This window comes from Salvia hispanica, unplaced genomic scaffold (genome assembly GCF_023119035.1).
Source record: "Salvia hispanica cultivar TCC Black 2014 unplaced genomic scaffold, UniMelb_Shisp_WGS_1.0 HiC_scaffold_1244, whole genome shotgun sequence".
Lineage (NCBI taxonomy): Eukaryota > Viridiplantae > Streptophyta > Magnoliopsida > Lamiales > Lamiaceae > Salvia > Salvia hispanica.
Genome location: NW_025951521.1, coordinates 13,448 through 38,901, shown reverse-complemented (window position 1 = coordinate 38,901; position 25,454 = coordinate 13,448). Strand labels below are relative to the sequence as shown.

At 30.9% G+C, this 25,454-nt stretch overlaps 2 protein-coding genes and 1 pseudogene across 2 annotated transcripts; 2 read left to right on the top strand and 1 right to left on the bottom strand.

Annotated features, from left to right (window-relative positions):
* Nucleotides 1-1,039: 1,039 nt before the first annotated feature.
* LOC125198146 (bidirectional sugar transporter SWEET16-like) lies at nt 1,040-3,934 on the top strand. The gene is given in 7 exon segments (XM_048096580.1): nt 1,040-1,234; nt 1,374-1,410; nt 1,717-1,901; nt 1,904-1,926; nt 2,030-2,191; nt 3,183-3,302; nt 3,391-3,934. Coding segments are annotated over 7 exon segments (885 nt in total). The 5' UTR covers nt 1,040-1,200; the 3' UTR covers nt 3,715-3,934.
* A 983-nt stretch (nt 3,935-4,917) lies between these two features.
* LOC125198145 (bidirectional sugar transporter SWEET17-like) lies at nt 4,918-6,786 on the top strand. Its single transcript, XM_048096579.1, has 6 exons — nt 4,918-5,061; nt 5,161-5,197; nt 5,276-5,489; nt 5,578-5,739; nt 5,917-6,036; nt 6,478-6,786. The coding sequence occupies exons 1-6, from the start codon at nt 5,028-5,030 to the stop codon at nt 6,598-6,600; spliced, it is 690 nt and encodes a 229-aa protein (XP_047952536.1). The 5' UTR covers nt 4,918-5,027; the 3' UTR covers nt 6,601-6,786.
* Nucleotides 6,787-7,047: 261 nt separating this feature from the next.
* Nucleotides 7,048-9,493, bottom strand: LOC125198144 (annotated as a pseudogene).
* Between the last annotated feature and the right edge of the window lie 15,961 nt (nt 9,494-25,454).

Here is a 25,454-nt window from a genome sequence, read left to right as displayed (position 1 = left end):
CTGCATATGATAAACTAACTAGCTAGTAATAATAGTCTCCACTGAATTAAAGTTTACAATATAATTGGCCACCCTATATGGTGGTGATGGTTGGGAAAGTATGTCTTGGTAGTCAAAAATGTAATACACCACCCCTTTATATTAACAATTTGATTTTCATGATTACTTGTTATTAACAAATTGATTTTCATGATTACTTGTGATTAAAGATTATGATTAAATTTGAAGTCTTGTATATATTTTAAAAAATTTAATGTAGTGACAATATATCTTGATCTGCCTTCATAAATATCAAGATTAGATTGTAACTTACTCTTAATCATCTTATCTTTACCCCTATACAAATCTTATTGTGACTTATCTCATAGTATATCGTGTTATTATTTTTCCTAACAAATCAAACACTAATTTATAAAATTTAGTTTCAGAGCATGTAATGGTTTTTACATGGTTTGTCATCATCAATTTTGATTCTAAAGCCACCATTGAGTATGGGTCATATCTCATATAGGTGGTGGAAAAAAAAAAAATGCCACTGAAACCATATGTTATAATAATATTTCATTTAGAGATACGTGTGTAGAAATTAGAATCCAATGTAACAGTATAAGACGAGGCGAAAGTAAAATTGAGCAATGGCACACATTTAAACTTCTCGTATGATTTTGAGTTTCCCCATGTGCAACATTAAATTCTTATTTATTGCGTGATCGAATTAAATTTAAAAATTTCTCCGAAACCTAATTAACATTAAGATCATAATTATGCAAACGAAACAGAAAATAATTTCTTACATGAAAAAGGGGGGGCAAATGGAAAGTGGTTTATGCGACATGCATGAATGAGATAGAAAAGAACATGTGATGCCTCCAAAAAGCGAAAACGTGTATCGTGGCCACAAAATCTGTTTGATTGAAACAGAAATTGATGTACAGTGAAATAAAGTTAGGCGTGGCAACATTCTATTGCACAATATATATGATCTTCTAAACCCTACTACACATTCATTTATATAAAAACCCTTCTTTTTATATATACATATATTCTAGCCTTACCCCTCCATCAACATAACACACTCTACCTCTCACAATATCAGAATATATATACATACAAGGAAAAAGAAACATTTGCTTGTTTTTTCTTGTGTTCCTTCAAACTCTGCAAGTTTTGTTCTTATCATTACAATATAGTTGATTGGGCATGGCTAGCTTAAGCTTCATTATTGGGATCATTGGTAATTACTATATATTGTTTGCAATATACTAATTTCCTTTTTGTACCAACATGACATGTTACTCAACTAGAATTTGCATGATTATATCAAAATTTTGGTTTCAGTTATAAACTAACCATTTTTTTTTCTGATGGGGCAGGAAATGTGATTTCTATACTTATGTTTACGTCTCCAATGTAAGTTTCTTTCTTCCTTTAATTAAGATTAATATTTAAATTCTTAGTATAGAACACACATACTGACACACATATTTATGAAGTTTAGAAGGCATATTTTTAATTAATAGGTACTCCATATATGTGGGGTATATATAGAGAGAGAGAGAGAAATAAATTGCACAGTACTGTATTTGTATTGTAGCCACACATTTCTTAGCCAAAATCCAACAACTGAAAGGTGTCACTTTTTGTTATGATCATTAGTGCTAGCACTTTTTGATGACATATAATATATATATGATTAGGGTTTTGTTATTGTATTAGAAAAACATTCAAGCAGGTAGTGAAGAACAAATCAACAGAGGATTACAAAGGACTCCCTTACATAACCACCTTACTGAGTACAAGTTTATGGACATTTTACGGACTCCTTAAGACCGGAGGTTTGCTCGTCGTGACCGTGAATGGAGCAGGAGCTGCTTTGCACGTCGTCTACGTCATCATCTTCCTCTATACGCTCCCCACAACATCAAGGTCATATATAGTTTTTTTTTTTTTTTGTAATCTGAATGATCTTAATTGGTGATCGTATACATATACATATATAGTAATTGATGTTGTTGTTTTTAAATGACAGATAAAATCGGTGAAGTTGGTAGCGGCAGTGAATGTTGCGTTTCTTGGAATTGTGATAATTATAACCCTATTAGCTTTGAAAGGAGCAACTCGGATCACATTGGTTGGACTATTATGTGCTGGACTTACTATTGGGATGTATGCTGCACCTCTCTCCGCCATGGTACCCACCTATCTTCATTCTCATTTTCTCTCATCTATCAATTGGGACATTTTTTGTCTTTCTTCTCGACAATAATAATACTCCCTCCCTCCGTCCCTTTGTACTAGTTTAGTAGAGGCATTTTTTTTGATCACGAGATTTAAGAAAAATTGTGTCAAGTGAGTTAAGTATGAAAAGAAAAAACATAAAGAAACAAAGAGAGAAGAAATGTGTCGCTTTTTGTTTAAAAAAAAAATAACTCAGCTCTAATTAGACAATCTAAAAAGGAATACTCCATTTGTCCCATAAAAGATGTCTCACTTTCCTTTTTTAAATTTGTCCACTAAAGATATCACATTTCAATTTTAGAAAAATTTCCTCACAATAATATAAATATTATATTTTCTCTTTCCATCACTAACACATAAACAAAACCTCCTAAAATATCGTGTTGTTCCACAAGTGTGATATCTTTTGTGGGACGTAGGGAGTACTAAAACTCAGCTACATAGGGATGGGATGGATTACTTTTTTTAATGGTTTGGGTTTATAAGTATAGATTTGGGTGTTCAAACTCAAGGATTGTGAAGTCCAATAACCGAATTGGGCGAGTTGGGGTTTTTAATAATACTCCCTCGTCCCGGCTAAGATGACACATTCCTTAGTTGGTATGAGATTTTAGGAGTCATTGGTTAAAATATTTAATTGAAGAGAAAAGGTGGGTGTAAGTATTAAAATAGAGAGAAAGAAAGATGAATATTTTAATATGAGTGAAAAAAAGTTGTTTGATATATTAATTGGAGAGGGAAAGGGTTTCCAAAATAGGAAATGTGTCATTTTAGTTGAGCAAACTAAAAAGGAAAACGTTAAATCTTAAAGCGGACGAAGGGAGTAGTAGTAGTAATATGTAAGGTTGTTGAGCTAAAATTAATAGGGCTATGATTAGAGGACAAAACTTGGTCTGAAAATAATTAACTCATGAATTAACGAGTTAGTTTTATTTATGTTGCAGAGGACAGTGATTAAGACGAAGAGTGTGAAGTATATGCCTTTCTTCCTTTCCTTCTTCCAATTTCTCAACGGAGGCGTTTGGTCCACATACGCCCTACTCGTTAAAGATTACTACATTGGAGTAAGCTTTTCAATACCCAGCTTTTTGTTTGTCATCATTCGGAAATCTATTTTTACTAATTTAATTTTGAAAATGATGCTAATTAAAGGTGCCAAATGGAATTGGATTCGTATTGGGCTCGCTCCAATTAATCCTATACATGATGTACAAGAATAAATCGAGGCCCGTAGAATCGGATGATGAAAGGAAAGAAAAGGAAGGATCGGCCCATCTCGTAAAAGATGGGCTTCAATTGCAAGATTTGGACGAGAAGACGAAAAATGGGAGTACTCTACACAAAGCCAATAGCCTTCCCAACACCTCAATCATCACCCAACATGATATGAAAACACCTTCTTTGGGCCCATTGGAATTGGAGAATTTCACTCAGAGAGACATTGAAACAGGTTCACAATCAAATATTGGGCTTTAAATCCACTCGTATTCAAAGCCCAACTCATTGGTTAGATAAGCATATTACTATAATAATGGTATGGTTTTTGGTAATAACGCTTGCTTTATTTATTTGGGATGCATGCATCACCTCCATTTCTATATCCCTTGTGTTATTTTGTTATGGAAAATCCTTAATTACATACATGAGGAGGATGCACAATGTATTATTTATCCATTCCCCAATTAGTAATTGCTCATTTATTCTCCAATTAAAATTTATTACTAATAAGTACTTATGATTTAATTTGGATGATGCATCGAAATGGATCTCTTTTCTTATGCTTGTGGAAACTTTAAATAGCATAGATTTTTTGGTTTTGAGAATGAATCAAAAAATAAAAATAAAATAAATAAGAAAGGGCCAACTGAAAACTAGAAACCAGCTAGTCGCAGCTAAGCTAACACAAATATTAGACCCACTCTTAATAAACATTGTCGCATCTAGTTGAAAATACTAACCCTACATATTATTGTATTTTGTCAATAGGTGCAAACTCTATCACCTAATATTGTTTTATATAATTATTTATGAAATTTGAAAGGAAGTGCGCATATATGATAATTTTTTAGTACTACTAAATGAGATTAAGATGGGGACACATAGATTGCCATATCTTTTGTATTCAATAAAAATATAGATAGAGTCTTTCCTTCCTATCCAACTATCCATAATTTTTTTCTAACAACTTATATATGTGGACCGAACTATGTATAAACTATAAACCATGAGACCTGGCAAGCTCATATTTTAATACTCTATCATATGAGGAGGAAACGTGCTCACTTTAACACCAAGATATTAGAATTTAGAGCATCAGCGCACTAATCGCTATAAGAATTTTTTTCCTAAGAAAATTACAGATCGAAATTGGTAACTACTAACATTTTGACAAGATATATAGATCTCCTTGAGATGTACGACATTAATTATATTAATAAAAAGTTAAGAACAGACATTATCACCAATTTTTTTAAGTGAATTCAAATTGCAATCAATTGACTAATAGTAACTTTTAATTTTGGTTTTGTCTTTTCTTTGTTCTTAACAAAAATGAGATCATTAAATATTGTCATAGTTAATTTATAAATAGTAGAGTAGTTAATATATTCTCCACGTGAATCACAGCACAGGCGTTTGTGATGAAAAAGTCTACATATGGAACGTGAACATCATCATCTTTCATCCAATTATATAAAAAAAAATTAGAAAAATCACATTTTTCTAGACTTAGCTCCCTTTATATTTTGCTTCTCTGTTGTGCAAAGATCAAAATCTTTCAGGCAATTAACATGGATGCTCTAATCTTCTTCGTTGGTATTATAGGTATACACAACCACAACCCAATTTTTTTTTATACAATAGTATTTTTTTGTGAAGAAAACACAGAGATGATTAATTTGTTAAACGCGTTTGCAATTGCAGGGAACATAATCTCAGTTCTTGTGTTTCTATCTCCAGTGTAAGTATGCATAAGTATAAGAAAGTTATACACTGATGAGTGGTGATTTAATTAAATAATTTTAAAATAATTACGCAGGAAAACGTTTGCTCGGATTGTGAAACATAAGACGACAGAGGAGTTCGAGAGCCTTCCGTACATTTGTACGCTGCTGAATTCGTCTCTGTGGACATACTATGGGATCATTAAACCCGACGCGTACTTGGTAGCTACGGTCAATGGCTTCGGAGTGGTTGTGGAGCTCATATACGTTGCTTTGTTCTTTTATTTTGCTTCTCTTCCATCCATAAAGGTACTATATTACTAACCTCATTTTCAATTTTTCATTCATTATTGATGCATTCAATAATTAATTGCCCAAGTATGATATATATATGCAGGCTAAGACAGCAATACTATTTGGAGTGATAGATGTGGGATTTTTTGTTGTAGCTGTATTAGCCACATATATGGCTTTGCAAGGGGATGCCAGGATTGATGCAATTGGCTTCATCTCATCAGCCCTCAATGTTGTTATGTATGCTTCACCTCTTGCAGCCATGGTAATTACCATTTTTCTTTCTTTCTTAATGTTGGAAACTTTACTAATTTGATTACTACACTAACAAAATGTTGAGTTATAATTTCTTGAGTAATTAAACAGCTATATACATATATTATTTTATAGTTTTGTGTTACAAAAAATGAATGAATGAATAATGAAAAGTGTTTGCGTGCAGAAAAGGGTGATGCAAACAAAGAGTGTGGAGTATATGCCTTTCCTTCTAACATTTTTCCTATTCTTGAATGGAGGGGTTTGGACTTTCTATGCAGTGCTAGCGCAGGACTGGTTCCTTGGGGTAACTACTAAATATCTCTTTATTAAATATATCTGCACTTGTAGTATAAATCAACTAATTAAATCCCACTAAACTTTTATATTCTCTCTTCGGTTAGGTGGAAGTGGAGCACATATTTACCAATATTTTAGTTATCATAAGTGTCCATTATTATTTAAATCAACAAACCTTACCTTAATAGTACTTAATTGTACTAGTGGGACAGTTTAGAAAAAAGTACAACTACCATGTATGTGATCCTTTCTATTGTTAATTAGATTATACGTATGTATAAATGTACACATACCTAATCTATTGAATTTAATCGAAAATAAGCTTTAAAAGTGAAATCCCCCTAAACATTGACATGTAGGTTTAGTGATAATAATTAAAATTACATTAAAAATAAAGAGATGATATTATGATTATTTTTGCATAGTTGAATAACATTGGAAGTGACAGGTGCCAAATGCGATTGGATTATTGCTGGGAATAATTCAGTTGGCGCTCTACGCTATTTATAACACTCAACCATCAAAGCATTCTCACCACACAGATCCATTGCTACCTGTTTCTGATGAGTAAAATTATTAATTCAAATTTTCTGCGGCTTTTTTTTTTTTTTTATTGTAATGTTATTGAAAGAAATTGATGTATCGTGTGAAATGTAAGTAGATGTCCTTTGCATTCTTTTTTTTTTTTTTTGCATATTCTTTTTGGATTAAAGAAGTAAGATTTTAATGAGAAAAATCAGACACCGTCTTATCTTTTCTTATGTATCTTACTAATATACATCTCTTACTTCAGTTGAGTCTACTACTAAAACTTCTACATATAATCTGCATTTCAATCAGTTTATTAAAGAAAGCATCTACAAAAGCAAGAATGTTGTGAGAGAGAGAGAAATGTGACCTTTGAAGGCCAAATTAACCCTTGCAAAAGGTATCATATAATCATCGAAGATGAAATAATTCCTGCAGTTACATTCTAAGTGATGCATGGATGAGTGGGATGCAATGAGTGAGAAAGGGATAATAAACAAAACACAATTCACTGCGTTTCAAGTTTCTCAACACCAAATATATATTAGCTTTACTCAAATGCAACTGTGCTGAGATATATAATAAGCTTCTCTTCAACCAACTGAAATCAGCACCTTCCATCTATCCCAATTTACATATAGTTTTTTTAATGCTGACGCTATAGATGTATGAAACAGAGAAAGAAAAGCAGCCTTCTCCTCGTCCTACTCCCTGTTACAGATGTTCATCTACCATTTCTGGTCTACATGCTGCCTCCAGTTTTGGGAGGCTGTCAAAACACAAAGTAAAGAAAAGGGAAATGTGATAAGTCAGAGATGCCACAAGGCCATCAAATTTTCAGCTTACGAATGGAAGAACGACCATACCTTCTTTAGAGGAACTTTTGAATTGCTTGGTGCAGGTTTTAGTATCTCAAACGAACATATTAGCGATTCATCCACGTTTAAAAGGGCACCAGCATTGTCAAACTCTCCACCATAGTTTGGGGCGGAAAATATAGTCACAAGTCTTCTTTGGGCAAAGAATTCATATCCATCCTCCACCACCTTCAAAATATCAAATCATTACGACATAAAAACGCCAAAATTGTGATTTGTCTAGGAATCAGAAAGCAGAAGAAGGATAAACAAGATGAAACATGGCAACGAGAAGCATATATACCTGATGACCCCTGCAAATGAGATCCAACTCATTGTTATCCAAAAACTCCGCAACTGCACCAGCCCCAAAAGTACAAGAAATGCCCCTATCGCTATCAGCCCAGCCATCAATCTTGCCATCAGGATCGGACCAAAGCAAATCACATAGTAGACCACTATCGGGAATCTCAGTTGGCCTCGAAAGCTCTCTAATCTGGTCCAAGTTTTTGAGCTCTGGAGAGAGTCCACCATGCATGCAGAGTATCTTTTCATCTATGAGTGCAGCAACGGGCAAACAATTAAAGCAGTCGGTGAATATCTTCCAAAGCCGGACATTGAACCTCCTCTTGCATTCATCATAAAATCCATAAACACGGTTGATCTTCGCATCTTCATGGTTTCCTCAAGAGGAAAACTTTAGTGGGATACCTTACTTTGTAAGCCAATAATAAGCATATTGTTTCCAAACTCTGCTTGCCTCTATCAACATAATCTCCGAGAAAGAGGTAAGTTACAGATGGGGATATCCACCATATTCCAAGAGCCTCAAAAGGTCTTGGTACTGACCGTGTATGTCACCTGTAAATATAGTGTCACCACTAAGGCCACAAAAGATATAAAAATGACACCAGATAGACAGAAACAAAAAACTGAAGTTCAATGTTTTGAGCCTACTATTCTACTTGGTGACTTGAAATTAGTTTCAATCTACACATTCTGTTTCACAGCATCAGTTCCCTGTTGTACCTCAAAAAAAAATGCTAACATTGAATGAAATATGAAGTAATTTATGGTGATGAAATGACACTCTTAAACAGATAAGATAACCTAACTTTACATACTTTGTACACATTCTTCATGCCCTCATCTTCTCAATCGCATCTTTACTTTCATTTGATGCATAAATAGATACAACTAAATGTAGAGCTGGAAGAATATATCAAAATGTATAAACACATCAAATAGACGGTAAAATAGGACAGTAAACGAATGCAACTGGATTATTTTGGATGTAAAGATGTTCTTTATGGAAAGATTGTACGATTGTGCGAGAACTGAGGAGCTCAGCAATGATGAGTAAGGTTACAATGAATGCATCAACATATTAGGAAGCTTCAGAAGCATAGATACATATATATAAATATGTATATCCAACATTACAAGGCAGTATTAAGTGGTGGAAAGATGAACCATTTTCCCTCATTTGAAATCTAATCTCAGTAACACCAAAAGATTTGAACTTCTAGAGACAATGTAACCAGACAAACACTACAAAGATGAGAACTTGTGATCACAAATGCAACTATCTGATATAACCTCATTTTATTCCGTTGCCAATTGAGCATATTGTTTTTGGGAAGAAGCGATCACATTATACCCAACACATTGATTAAACCTGATCAGATTGACACCACACAACCACAATTCAACAAACAATTATACTCTTGTGTTTTTTTGTGCATGATTCTGGCCACATATATCAAAATTTCTTCAAGTACAATCCAAAATTATCAAATCTCAACACCAAATAGATAATAACAAGCATATCCAAAATTGAGAGGGGGAGAGACCGCAGATCCTGAGAGGGGCATGGACAGGGACGAGATTGGGGTGAGAGAGGAAGATTTGGCGGGCGTTGACGCAGAGCTGGCGAATTTCAACCTCGGAGAGCTTCACCTGTTTCCCTCCTTTCCCTTCCAATAGACGCCTGATTATATCATCCAGCACCGCCGTATCCATCATGCCCTCCATCGTCATCATTTCTTTTCTACAATTCAATCAAATTGTCTAACAATATTGGATTGGATTCGAGTCTTTGGATAAAACAAAGGCAAATCATAAATGAAGAAAAGTAATGGCTACCTTTCTCTGTTTTTGTTTTATTTCAAGATTCAATTCAATATTTGATGTTTTCGTTTCGGATTACTTTGGCTCTAATTTTAATTAGTTACTACTTATTTTATTTTATTGGTCGACCTTAATTTCATATCACATTATTTATATAAACCGTAATTTGATCGGATCACAATCAACATTTATAGTATTAGTGAAGATTTCGTAATGTTTTTATTTTACCAGAACTACCCTTCAAAGAGCTGGTATTTAATTATGGAGAGAATTGATATGCCGAGGTAGAAAATGACAATTACCTTGATACTTATCACGCATAACACCCATTACCCAAATTAATAGGTTTGCCGTAAATGTAGCCTATCGTGTTCAGTAAGCCCTTATTCTAGGCCGATTCGATAAGCTTGACATCTAAAATTCTCAGTCAGTCATTCGATTCGCCGCCTCAAGTTATCCGCTAATAACGCGTGTTCGTGTCGTGTTCAAGTTATCCGCTAACACATAATATTTTAATATTATTATTCTTATTAACACATAATATTTTTAATATTATTATTTTTATTAACACATAATATTTTAATTTTTCTCTCCTTATACTCTATTTTTGTCATCCTCATTCCTATGCGCGTATTTTTTTTTCTCTCCATCATTTATTTATCAAATTCACCATCCTCAATTCCTCTCTCTGCAACATTCTCAGATCCCAAATTCACACGGCAACGACGCTGTCGCTATTCTCCTCTCGCTTGCTTCTTCATTTTTCTTTATCACGGTCAAATCAGCATTGGGAATCAATGTTCTTCATCATCGGCAGAAAAATTAGTTATGTTTCTCTGCATCATCCAAATCGGCAGAAAGAGTGGGGAGGATAATTGCAGAGTCAATTGAAATTAAAAATACCGCGGAAACTCGAAAACTAGGACGTCTCAAACATAGACTTCAATTTTTCCAAAATTCTCCATAGATTTGTGCTTTTTTTCTGTCGATTTGTCTTGCGCCATATTTCGGAGTATGTGAAATCTTCAATGATTTTGGGATCTTGATAAGCGCATACCTGTCTCTTTGATAATTTTTCTCTGATTAACTTAGAATTCGGATAATTATCTGTTGAGTTTAATATCCCAAAGAAATTGAGTTTTAATAAATCGAAGCAGAGCTATTTCCCAGAATTTGGTGGTTGCTGACTTGATGTGTCAATTGAAGAAGAGAAGAGTAAGGTCGTTGCTGACTTGCTATGTGAATTTGGGAACTGAGAGAAATTGGTAGAAAGAAGGCTTGACTATTGTGAATGGAGAGTTTGATAAAGAAGTGTTGGGAAACATAAAGAATGTGGTAGAGAGGGGAATTGAGGATTGAGAATTTGATTAAGAAATTAGGAAGAGGGGAAATAAACGAAGACGAGAAAGAGAAGACAGAAAAGTAATAGGCGCTCGTCAGTCCCTCGCAATTAGGTCCTCAGCATATCAATTCATATATGGATCACAAAACTTCCTATATTTCATATAGCATGGGTTTTATAAAACTAGTGTTAGAGCATTCCCAATGGAAAAAATGGGACAAAAGAGTTTAAAAAAATAAATATAGAATGAAATGAAAAACTAAAAAATATGTATAAGTAAAGACCAAAAAGTAAAATCAGATAATTTAAAAATCCTACCTACAATATCTGGGCGATCATCTGATTTTAGTCCCTTAGCCCAAGAAATCTACTCCCTCCATATTCAAAAAATATAAACATTTGAAATGACTCCGGTTTTAATGCACAATTGGTAAAATAAGTGAGAAAAATTGATAAAGTAAGAGAGAAGAAAATAAAAATGAGTAAAGTAAGAGAGAGAAAGAGAAAAAGTAGTGTAGAGTTAGTGGATTGCTGGGCTTATGTCCTAAAATAGAAAGATTCTAAAGTTTTTACTTTTAAGAAACAGTCCAAAATGGAAATAGTTGCTATTTTTAAAAATGGAGGAACTACCAATATCTAGTCACTTCGGATTACACGTAAATGTAATAAACAGATTTGGATAACTAATCCATCTACAAATAGTCATTGCATTGGTAATTCTGGATCACATATCTTGCACCACCAACAGAACTGGAAGACAGAATGATTGTTTACCAAGCATCGAACCATCTGTCTCACCTCGCAGTACAACCTCCGCCAAATCACTATAGATTTTCGCACATAATTTTTTCTGCTAGGTTCTTTAAAATTTAATTTTGTAAAATTAAATAATATTGAAATAAAGAAACAAAGTAAAGAGTGACAAAGGGGGGGAATAATGATAATTTTGAAATAATATTAGATTTGGTACATAACTGAAATAATATCAGATTTAAAATGCTAAAAGTGTAAAAAAAACAAATTGCCCAAACCCCTCAAAATCCCCCAAAAGGGCATATTCGTACCAAAAAAGGCAAAAGGATCAATTTTGAGATAAAACCTTAGTCCATGGACTACTGATGATATTTTTAAAATACAGACCATTTTCGAGATAAACACATAGCCCATGGACCATTTTTTAAGTTTACTCTAAAAATTATACTCCAAAAAGCCTACTAAATTAGCATAATTCTAATCTTGCCTCAAATTAAAGGCAGAGTAACAATATTTAAATTTAATTACAAAGTAGAATTTAAATTAAAATATAAGTATTTATACAAAGTCAAATAAATAATAGTCCACATTAAAATCTAATTTTAAAACATAAATATAATGATATAGCCATAACACCCAATTTAGAATCTATATTTTTATAAATGTTTCCAAATCATAAAATCCAACACAAATAAAGCCTAAATAATACACTTCATAAACTAAAATTCCAACACAAATAAACCCCAATTTACATTCCAAAAGCTAAAATTCCAACACAAATAAACCCCAATTTACATTTCATAAACTAAAATTCCAACACAAATAAACCTCAATTTACATTCCATAAACTAAAATTCCAACACAAATAAACCCCAATTTACATTCCATAAACTAAAATTCCAACACAAATAAGCCCAAATAATAGTAGTACTCCATAAATTAAAATAAGTATTTGTAATATTATAAACAATTGAAAATATTATTAACAACCACAAAAAGATATTTATACTTCTCTCAACCCACTCTCAATGAAACATTTCATATTTTAACAGATGTTTGTATACTCCCTCCGTCCCATAAAAGTTGAGACAAAACTTTTGGGCACGGAGATTAAGAATTTATATTAAATAAATAGGAGAGATGAAAAAAGTAGGAAAGATAAGAGAGGGTAAAGTAAATGATGGAATAAAATAAGAGTGATTAGATGTTTTGTCTTTAGTTAAAAAAGGAAATGACTCAACTTTGTTGGGACGGACTAAAAAGGAATACGACTCAACTTTTATGGGACGGAGGGAGTACTATTTTTATATTTGATATGAGTGTAGTAATATGAAATTAAAAAAAAATAACAAAAGAGAAGATGTGTGGATAAAATAGAATAAGACATGCAAATAAAAATAATAATATAATACTACTATTTACAAAAGAAAAAAAAAACTATTTGAACGAATAAATAATTCACCAGTTTCGATTAACAAAACATAAGTATTCATGAATGCAAACAAAACATAAGAAAAACAATAACAAACCAGTTGTTCATAAGATTTGAAATTGCAATATAATTGTTCATAACTAAAAACATGTTTTTTTTAGAATTAAGTAGATATGATAAAACGAATAAAAAAATCACAATTACTAAATTCACTTTCATCAAAATTAAATTCAATAGTTCGCGATAACATTTTGAAAATCATTTAAAAGAAATAGAACTCAAATTCATAAACAAAATTATCTTATCTAGTAGTAGAATAAACCAAAATTAACTCAATTATAATGTGTACCTCTAGAAATTTAAATATAAATATATTTATAAATTATATATCTTGAATATAAATATATATTTATAAGTAATTTCAACATATTTAATTAAACTAATATATTTACATATAAAATTGTTAATATATAAGTAAGATTCTTAAAAACATTATATAATCTAAAACCTCAATCAAAGTTAATTCAATACTAATTATATATAAATTTAATTAGTTAATGAAAAAGAATTTAATTTTAAAATAGTATATATTTACAAAGCCCAATATATAAAAAATTCAAAATACATAATAAGATCCCAACACCGAAACTAAAATTCTATTTAAATAAAAAATTTACAATTACAAATTAATTAAATCTAAAATCCTCTATTAGGTCCAACCCACGAAACCCACTTTATGGCTAAAAAGGCCTAACTAAAGCCCAAATAATATTTACATAAATTAATAATTAATAGTAATTAATAATCCTACAAACCCTACACAAATGTTCCGCCTCCATCTCTCTTTCTCCTCTCTGTTTGTCCCCTTCTCTCACCCCGGCAGCGGCAGATATTATCTCCGCTCTGCTGTCTCACCTGCGCCGTCTCTCCGCCCGCATCCCGCTTCCCGCCAGCCTCGCCGCCACCACGCAAAACCACACTTCAAACCCAGCGCAGTCGTTAGCGGCGGCCCCACCACCAGCGGTTGGGTTGGACAACTTCCAATTCCTCCTTTTCCCGTCGGACACTCCAGACGCCACAATTTCTGCACCGCCTCCCCCGCTTCCTGCTCTCCCGGAGCGCCTGCATTCCTTTTTCTTGAACAGCCACATCGCCGCCACCTCCTCAATCCGGCCTGCACAGCCGCGTCGCCGGCGTCTGCTCTATTTCTCTTTCCTCTGATGTTCTTCTTCCCCAGTGGGTAAAGATCGGATCTTTGAAGTGGCTGCTGGAGATGCCATGTTAGGGAGGCTGAGAGGAAGCGAAGGACAGATTTGACAGAGGGAAGGACAGATTTGACAAAGGGAAATCGGAGCTATCGCCTGCACTGCCTAGCCGCCGCCGTCGGAGCTATCGCCTGATTCCAAGAGCTCTGTAGTGCTGCAATCAAAATCAAAAATAAAAAAAATCCGTCCAAAATATGCACATTCACTCTTTGGTTAATGGTATGCTTATATAAGTGTTTAATCTTGTTTGAGAAGCCAATGTTCCATTAGACCAATTTTTTCCCAATGATAGTTGTCTGCCTCTTTGTCTAACCTGTCTCCTTCTCTGGACAATATTATTGAAAAATACAACAGCAATTAAAAAAGCCTCTTTGTCTAACCTGTCTCCTTCTCTGGACAATATTATTGAAAAATACAACAGCAATTAAAAAAAAGAAGGTATTGCACATCAGATTCTCATTTTCCCTCCAAAAAAGGTGTTATAGTAATTTTAATAAATTGCCACTTTTAAGTAGTATAGATGAAGTAAAAAGGGTGTGAAAAAAATTAGTAGAAAATATAAGGTCAATTACTAAAAGTGGCATGTAAAATGTAAATGGCTACTTTTCTAGTGGATGGAAAAAAATGGTAAAAAAAAATATTTATTAATGAAAGATTCAAGTTCAAAGGTTGATCCAGAATGTTTACCTATTTATTACTCCTAATTTCAGTTGCTAATTCATAGGTATAAGAATATTTTTTATAAATATGAAAATATTTGAAATCGTGTCATAGTCAACTCGCACATAGTACTATTTAATTTGGAATCTTTGATATAATCAAAATGTCAGTCAGAAAATTGTTTACTCCCTCCGTCTTGGATAATTCGTCTCAGTATTCCATTTCAATCCGTTCTATATAATTTGTCTTATTTCACTTTTATCATTTTTGGTAGTAGACCTTATATTCCACTAACTTATTTTTACTCACATTTTATTTTTTTTACTAATACTTTAAAAGTATGACTCACATCCATCAACTTTTTCAATTCACTTTCCATTAGATTTCTTAAAATCCGTGCAGGGTCAAAGTGTCCCAAATTATTCGGGACGGAGGGAGTACTTATTTTCAAAGAAATTATGTTCTGTATAACAAAGCAATAGAACATTTCATGCTCTCAGTCTTTCTTTCTGTTCTAATTAAGTTGAATCATAGTACTACATCCGTCCCATTCAAGATAGCCACATTTTTTAGTGGCATGAGATTTTAGGAAGTGTTGTTAGGTAGAATAAAGTAGAGAGGAAAAAAATAGTTGATCATTTTAATGATGATAGATGAGAGAGAAGGATTGAAAAGTGGTCATCTTGATTGAGACAAACAAAAAAGGAAAGATAGTCATCTTGAATGGGACGGAATGAGTATATTTTTTTGGACTGTCTCAATTAAATTGAGTTATTTTCTCTTTTAACTAAAAGCAAAATATATTTATTCCATCACATCTTTATTCTCTCTAAATTAATAAAAAAGAGAAATAAAAGAAAATACAGATAAAAAGAAATAGCAATAGTCAAATTTTTTTCTTTGATGAGAAAAAGAAAGTCATAAAAATTGAAAAAATATCTCCTCTTCACTTTTTTATTTACTAGTGTCACCCGTGTGATGCACGGATCGATTTAATTTTATTATAGTTAATTCATATTTTGAATTAATTACTTAAAAGTCAAATATAACTCTATTATCAAAAAGTTAAAAATCACAAATGTGTAAAACAATTTAAATGTGCTATTAAATACATGTATGATGCAAACATTTTAATTTACTTAAAATTAATAAACAATTATAAAAATAAAGTAATATCTACACACAAAACAAAAGTAAACATATATGTAGAAAAAATAAATATTGCTAATATATTATTGAAATAAAAACAATTCCCCTATTAAAAAATAATCGAGAGAATGAATTGAGGGTGAAAACTAGGGATGTCAATCTAACCCGAAACCCGCGGGTCGACCCGAATAATCCGGTAAAATTATAGGGTTAGGGCCGGAAAATCGCAACCCAGATATAGAATAGGGCTACACGGGCTGACCCATTTGGGTCAGCGGGTTATGCGGGCTGGCCCGGGTGGGTTGCGGGTTAGCCCATGGGTTAAGCATTTAAAATTAAAATATAATTAAGATTTTGGGTTATATTCTTATATGAAGTATATATGGTAATTACAATATTAAAAGCAACATTGATATGAAGTGTATATGGTAATTACAATATTAAAAGCAACATTGATATGGAGTATATATGGTAATTATGTATTCTCTCTCAAATTGAAAGTTAGAGTTATATGGAATATAGAGACTATGAGCATCCGCAATGGTGCTTTAGGGCCGATCATTGCGGATGCTCTTAATATTTACTCATATTAAATGCCGCATTACGTCTTTCCTCTCTAAGAGAATGATCCGATTGAAGCTTCAAAAGTTATTGATGTATAAGCATGTCATTCAACTTTATAGAATTTATTTTTGACATACTACTATCTATACTATCTTTTTTAACTACTTAGAATTTTTTTTGGGTATATAATTAAGAATGCCATTCAACTCCTTTTTAATGCATGATTTCCATTTAATTGTAGTCAGATTCACGTGTTCTACTAATTAGCGATATGTTTATATATTTTGTTTCAATCTTCAATTGTTATTATTTTATTTCTCTTGATCACTTTGATAATACTTTACTATTTGCGACAATCTATATTTTTTAAAGTTAGAATATTGGATTGGATAGAAAATAACACATAAGATCACTTTTGGCCCGAATAGCCTGTGGGTTAGCTCGAAACCCGAAGATTTAGGGCTAGGGCCGAAAATTTATAGCCCGAAAAATTCACAATCCGAATAATCCGCATCCAAATAAAAACAATTCCCCTATTAAAAAATAATCGAGAGAATGAATTGAGGGTGAAAACAAACATTTTTAGTACATAAATGAAAAAATCTATCTTATAGAATACAAATATCATCTTAAAAAATGAATCTATCATACAAAAAAAGGGCAACTCAGTAGAATCATTCATCTTGCTTTCCTTGAATATCATTTTCACCCTTTCATTCCTTTTTAATGGACTTTCCTTGGGGGAGGTGAAGTCGTTAATTTTGTTCCTGAAATAGAAAAGTGTGTAAAATTTAAAGATCATTCAAATCATAGTAGTTGTGCAACTATTAAGGAAAATGGAAGTAAAGAACCATTGACTATATTAAAAATAATAGTAGTATATAAAATATATATTGCTAAAGACATCAAAATTCAGAAAATGGATTAAAACAAACAACAACAATAGATACATTGACAGGGTAATGATGTATTGTAAACCATATATCTATACAAACTCAAAACTTTAATCCTAATTACTATTAATACAGATCAACGCTTATTATGTTTTCATATTTAAATTTCAATAACTTCTATAAATCTATCAACGAAGGATATATTAGACACTTTCATAATACGATGAATAATTTAATTATAGAATAATTATATAATCCCGATTTCGTCGTTCTCTCCCCTTCCATTTTAAATTAAATTTAAAATTTTCCCATTCTCCCCTTAATTTCCCAAATTTTTTTCCCCTTTTTTCCGCCTTCTCTCCTTTTCATCAAAAAATTGCTTAAATTTTTTGGGGTAAAATTTGCTTGTTCTTTGTTGATGTTGAATTTTGTGTTGAAATCGTTTGATTCTAAAATCGGGTTTAATTTTAGGGTTTTTTTTGTTGAATTTGTATTGAATGATCGTTTATTTTTTGTTGTTTAAATTTTGGTTTTTTTTTTAGGGGAAATTTCGTTGATTCTTTTGTTCCCTTTTGGTGTTTTTTTACTTTGAAATTGCGTTGATTTTTTTTCTTGTTGAACATTTGTTGAAATCATATTGATTCTAAAATATGTTTTGTTTTTTTGTAGATTTTGTTGAATTTATGTTTAATTGATCGTGTTGCTTTTTTGTTCAATTTTGAAATTTGTGTTGTTTTTTGCGCTGAAATTTCATTGATTCTTTTGTTCCTTGTTGGTGATTTTTGCGGAACATTTGTTTTTGGATGTTGAATATTTTGTTCAAATCGATTGTATCTATGTTGTTTTAAAACCCCTTTGTTTTTTTTTTTTTTGTAGATTTTTTGTTGAATTTAAGATGTGAATATTTTGAGTTTTGGAAGGGGGGAGAAAATTAGGAAAAAAGAACGTTCACCTTATAAAAAAAATTTTTGTTGACAAAATCTCTCTTGTTGAGATGGAAATTCATGCAATATTAACCAAAAATCTATTTTAATTAATGTCTAAGATTAAAGTTTTGAGTTTGTATTAGATATACGAACCCAACTAATCGGGTACCCATAAACCCGAAATTATTATATTTAAAATTTATTCTTTTATATAAATTAAATTGTGATGAGAATAGAAATTATTAAAAATAACACAATACTTATACTATTTATTGACTATAATTCTATATTATATAAAATAGACATAGACATTAGACAAATAGACACTACTTAATTTTAAAATAAATTTTTTTTTGGTATAATTTGAAACATAAAAGAGATTAAAATAATTTTTTAAGACATTAAATGAACATGTAAATAAAATGGAGAAAGAATAACTAATTAACTATATATTTTCAAAAGATAACAAGTAAGAACATAAATAATGCAACATGAACCGAACACGAATGTAAAGAAGTATTAAATCTACATGTGATTAAATAAAGTTACCCTAGAATTACCCTACGGGCCATAGGCCCTATACTAAATAAAAATATTTATCAAAAATACATTATTAATCGGGTTTAATCGGGTATTAGTCGGGTACCCTAATACGGGTTTCGGGTACCCTAAACCCGAAAAATCCTAACATTAAATACCCAAACCCGTACCCGAACCCATAATTTCGGGTTTCGGGTACCTAAAACCGGATTAGATTTCTGTAGAAAGTGTAGCGAAGAATATAGTGGAAAAAAGGTAGGAACATGTGGATTACAGACTACAAAATGTCATATATTTATAGTGAAAAAATGAAGCTTCTTCCAAAACCTTTTGTATAAGAAAAAAAAAAAAAAAAAATTTAACTTCCCAAATTCAAAACCTATAAATTTACACCTTAAATATAAGAAAATTATTTGGTGGGGTTAAGGCTTTATAAAGACACATAAATCATTTCCCCAATATCCCGTAACGGTAAAAAACGTACATAAAGTTAAGTCAATAATAATTTGATAATTAAAGTATTCAATTTGTATAATAAGTGGCATCGTATTGCTTTGGTGCTAATAATAATTGATAATTATATATAGTAATTAACTATGAGTGATGAGCATTAACTCGATCACCAATGTAAATTGTAATGTAACATTGAAAACCGTACGAAAATTTAAATTAACAATAATTTGAGAGTCAAAATATTCAATTTCTATAATAAATAGCATCATAATAATTGATAATTATATACTACTCCTCCGTCCCCAAAATTTGTTCTACTTTGACCCGCCACGAGTTTTAAAAAATGCAATGAAAAGTGAATTAAAAAAGATTATTGGATTATGAAGTTCGTTGGTAATTTTTTTTACCAAAATTAGAATTATTGGAAAATAAATAAATAAAACAAAAATTTTAAAATTATGAAAATCAACACCATACACTCTAATAGTTTTAATTTTAATATATTGAATTTTAATATGTTTCATGTTATAGTGTATTGATATAGAAACTCTAATGGATTTCAAGAACATCAAAAACGACAAGGATTCAACCTACGGGTTTTATTTGCTTTAATTTTATGTTCAAATTGTCTTCCCTTCAATCTATGTTTTTAGCTTATTCAATTATGTGTAACTAAACTCATAGGATTCTAGGGATGTGTTAGTAACGACTTTGGTTATACAAATTCCTTTTTCTATTTAATATCCGTTTTGTTTTTACTTTGTTTCTTCCCTAAGTAGTTTTGATGCTGCATGATTGAGTGACACAATTGTGTATGATTTAATATAACTTGCTTCATAACTGTGACAAAGTTCTAGCGAGTTAGATCCACTTAGTAGACGCTACAGTTAGCTTCCCTTAAAACGGCACTGTTAATTGAGAGTGAGGACTTTTCAAGGGTTTTAGGAGCTTTTTGGAGTTACGTGTTAGGATTGACGACCCTAATCTTGTAATCAACGTTTGTTTCGCATGAGCATAAGCTAGGTGACTCGTTCTATCAAAGTAATAACTGTGCTAGGGTATTGTAGTTGGAATTTTGTATAACCATAACTGTGAACACACATCCCTGAGATTCCCTTATCTCTATCGTCTTTCTCCGTGTTTTATTCGCTTTTAGTTGGTCTATGTTTTCTATTGTTTTTAGTTTTCCAAAAGTTTTCAAAACCCACTTGTTTCTCCAAATAGTATTTGAGTCTTAGTAGAGGATATACACTTTGTGTTCGTCTTCTCCGTGTTCGATATCCCGTACTAACCTTTAGCTATACTATATATACTCTGTATACTTGCATGTTTATTTAGTGCTAATAAAAAGTGCATCAATGATATATGAAATAGTACTCATTAAGTTTACGGTATTGATTTTAATGATTTCATAATTTCAATTTTAATTTTTTACTTTCTAAAATTTTAGTTTATTTTAATTCTTAATTTTTGGAACATTACATTGAACCTCGATAAAATAATCACATGTTCTTAATTTATATTAATATTCTAAAAATATATAGTTAATACTTTTTCTTTCTTTAATATATAATTTTTGGAAGATTATGTTGAACCCCGAAAAAATAATTAATCGCATGTTCATAACTTATCTATTTAATATTTTAAAGATATGTAAGTAATATTTTCTCTTTTTCTATATAGAATATTAGATTTCTTAGCTCAAATAATTGTAATATGCAACAATTAAAATTGAATATATGATATATGATATGGAATAATACTCATTAAGTTTGAAGTTTTAATTTTAATCATTAAGTTTAAAGTTTTAATTTTAAGAATTTCACAATTTCAATTTTAATTCTTTACCTACAAAACTTATACTTTCTTTTAATTCTTAATTTTTGGAACGTTACGTTGCACCTCGGTAAAATAATCACATGTTCTTAATTTATTTATTTAATATTCTAAAAATATATAGTTAATATTTTCTCTTTCTTTAAAAATATTAGAGTTCTTGGTTCATTCACTATACCATGCAACAAATTAAAATCTTCGTACTTATACTCCGTATGATATATTAATACTGATTGAGTTGCGGTTTTGATTTTATATATACATCAAATATTTTTAACTCATTTATTTAATATTTTAAAGCTATATAGTTAATATTTCTCTTTTTTATAAAACAGTAGAGTTTTTAGCTCAATTTACTCCATAATGCAAAAAACTAAAATTTGATCTATGATGTGTTAATACTAATTAAGTATGCGGTTTTATTTAAGATTTTTCATAATTTTGATATTAATATTTTATATTCAAAATTTTAACTATTCGAACATTAAAACTCGATAAAAAAATAATCACATGTTCTTACAATTTTCCTAAAGCAATATAATTATTATTTTCTCATTTCTTCACAAATATTAGTATTGCTAACTCTAACAGAAATATCTGATATAGTATTAGTAAAGTTAACTATTCTTTATATTCTTAATTCTTAATCAATTAGTTGAAATATGATATATTATAATAATCTAATATAAGAAAAGTGAATTCATCCAATTATTTTCGTGTTAAACAATTATTAATTGTTTTTAAATTTTTGAAAAGTTATACTCGAATCTCAATAAAAATATTGTAAGTATGTTATTAACTATCTATTTAATATTTTAAAGTATAAGGAAGATGATCCAAATAAGAGTGCATCTTCATAAATACAACTCAAATCTTGGCCCTAACATTTGATGATCTAATGGTCAATAATTAACTAAAAACACGAAAAGTCATTATTAATCAGTTTTAGATTATTTTATAAAATCTGAGTTTGTTGTCATCTTTAGATCATTTTAGGTAATCCTTTATTATCCTTTATTAAAATGACTCAAAAATAAACTAACGGTGACTTAAAAATATCCTCCGTATGATTTTATTCTGCATTTTTATATTGAGATCTAGTTTTGCAGAGATGAATACCCGTTATATATTAAAATATTAGAGTTTACAGTGTTCAAAAATTTAAAAATTTGCAGATAAAAGAGAAGGGTAAGGAAGAAGAATTGGAAAAATGAATGCAATTATATCTTATAAAATCTTTATACAGTACGAATCTAAAAACCTTTTAAATTTTTGAAAGCTCTAATCTTTTGCCAAGTTATATTACTGCTGCTTTATTGCTTCCACATGGAAAGAGTATTTCTCTCATACCTCTTATCAAGATTTAAAAAAAGAATGAGTATTAGTGTATTACACACTAACTTATTTTTATGATGTTATGTTGAAAGAGTAATCTTGTTATCTCGTTTATTTAATCTGTACAATTTCTTTTTTACATTGTAGAATTATTCACTTCTAGAAAACTGATTTTTTTCGTGTGTGCACGTGAATTTTCCAAGTGCTTTCTTTTATACTCCTCTATCCCAAATTAATTAATTCTTATTCTTTTTCGAATGCACCAGATTAATTGACTTATTTTATTTGGAAAAAATTAGCTCATGTTTTTCTTCTACTTTATCCTCTTGTATTTATTTTCTTCTGATTTAACTTATTAAACATTTAATTTTAGATTTTTATGTCAAAAGAACTGGTTCAGTTTAACTCATGACAGAGATGGCATAAGAGTCAAAACATTTAATTAAATAAGGTTTTTTAAATTTAGTAAGTCTATGATTCTATCTCTTTCTTAGATTAAAGAATGAAATTAATGTCATTAATTTTGTGCAGTTAGCAGTAATGGGGCGTAAGAGTCAAAATTTCAACATCAGTGAACCTACATTTGTAACCGCTGTGATTGGTAACACCACATTCCGTCAGTAAGCTTTTATCTAGCAAAAAGGTTTAAAAAAGAAAAAACTCTTTCCGCTAATTAAGAGCATCTCCAAAGAAGAGGTAAATGGAGAGCTAAAGAGAAATAACTACCATATTTACCTATTCTTTATAAAATTTCATGCTCCAAAGAAAAAGGTATTTAAGAGGTATTATACTTTTTTATTTTATTTTGAGAAGGTATCTTTACCTCTTTTTGGAAGAGAAGGTAAAAAGTTAGTTTTTTTTTTGCCTGTTTAATTTATCTTCTTTCCTTGGAGCCCATTATTTTTTAAGAAGGTATAATTACCTTTTTAATGAGGTAAATTAGAAATATACCTTCTCAACTTACCTTTCCCGCTTGGATATCATTTTGTTAGAAATTTGGGCTTCCACATGACTAATTTAATGTGTATGGCTATCTTTCAGTTGCCCAATTAAAGTGATCTATTAAAGATTAAAGTTTGGGCTAAAGTATATTTATTTGTTATGGAAATAAGTGTAGATACCATTTTGTGATTTTCTATTTGATGAGGGACCGAATAGAAAATAAAGGGGTTTATATTTAATATAAATATAAGCAAGGGTTATGGTCCCCAGACGTCAGAAAAACATTCGATATCTCTGTGTATTCTCTCGGCAGACTATTGCAAAGAATGTCTCTGATCGTTTGGAAGATCCATAGCCGCTGCAAAGCAATTCCGCCGTTCAATTCGTCATGGATCAAGGTACGCTTCCGCTCTACAGTTTATGCTCCTTCTCCGTTGTTCTCGGTTAATCATCATAGAGAGTTTTATGTAATTGTTCATTCAATTATTCCAACAAGTGGTATCAGAGCCACTCTATTGATGATTTTCTGAGAATTGGAAAAGGAAAATTAGGCATTTTTTGTTCTCGCTTGATTTGGATGAATTCATAAAATTTAGGGTTTATATTTTATGGATTTACTTGACTGTTTTGTTGAATTTTTTGCGCACGTATAACTATGAATTTGTGAATTAAGTTTTCGATCTTGACTGCTGTGGAGAATTGGATTGAATGTTTTCTTTCTCAATTATTTGTTACTGTCAATGCATTAACATAGAGAATTAAGGTAATTTTTTATTGTATAAACGTCTTGAGATGTTGTGCCATGATTAAAATAAATTTGCTTCCATATTGGTATACATTGGAATTTTTTTATTACGGCAAATTCACAATTCCATGATTATGGTGAATACACGTGCTTATATATATGATGGTGTATTGATTTTGTATAAACATTATGTATATAGTGAATTGTTTTGTGGATATGTGGAATCAAGTGTTTGTCGAGAAACTGGGATTTATAATTGATAATCTCAGTTTTGTTTTGGTGCATATTATGAAATATTGGATTATGGTTTACTGATGAATTCATGAATCATGAACTAGTACTAATTTTAATTGCAGTGGAAAATTAGTTGTTGATTATTCAAGAGTACAGTTTGAATTCAATCGAGAATTCAGTCCATTTTATTTATATGCGTGCATATATATGTTGATGCAGAATTAGATTATTTTGGTGAATCTATAAATATGTGGTTTATGTTATTGTAGATGTAATTGTTTGATTGTTTTGATGTTGTTTCTGGCTGTTATGTTCGTTGGTTACGATCTTGGGAACATCAAAATTCGGATATTTTGTCGATTTTAGTGAAAATCGGATTTGGAAAAATTATATGGAATCCCATTAAGAGTCAACAAATTGCGATTTGTTGGGGAGTTATTGAACTGGCCGTAAGGATTTAACGACTTGCTGAGTTTGCAAGATATGTGAACCCAGTGCCTCGTTGGCTAGCCACTATATTCCGAAAAGTTATCAACGACTTGCTTGCAAGCGTTTGTATTCAGTTTTTAAAAAATTTAAATTCAATAATTTTGGTGCATCTCATGTTCCTTTTATTGATGTGTGTATTTTAATGCGGATATTAGTCGGCCCAAAGGAAGATTAATATTTGGCACGAAATACACACATATCTTTGGTGATAAATACGTGACAATTATTCAGTTTTCGTGTAAGTAGTGTGATGCCCAAAGGTGGACACTATTTGACATGATTTTATTGTCAGTGTTTGATCACTATAAGGAGGTTGCCACTTGCAAGTTCACATTACTGTCAAAAGACTTGA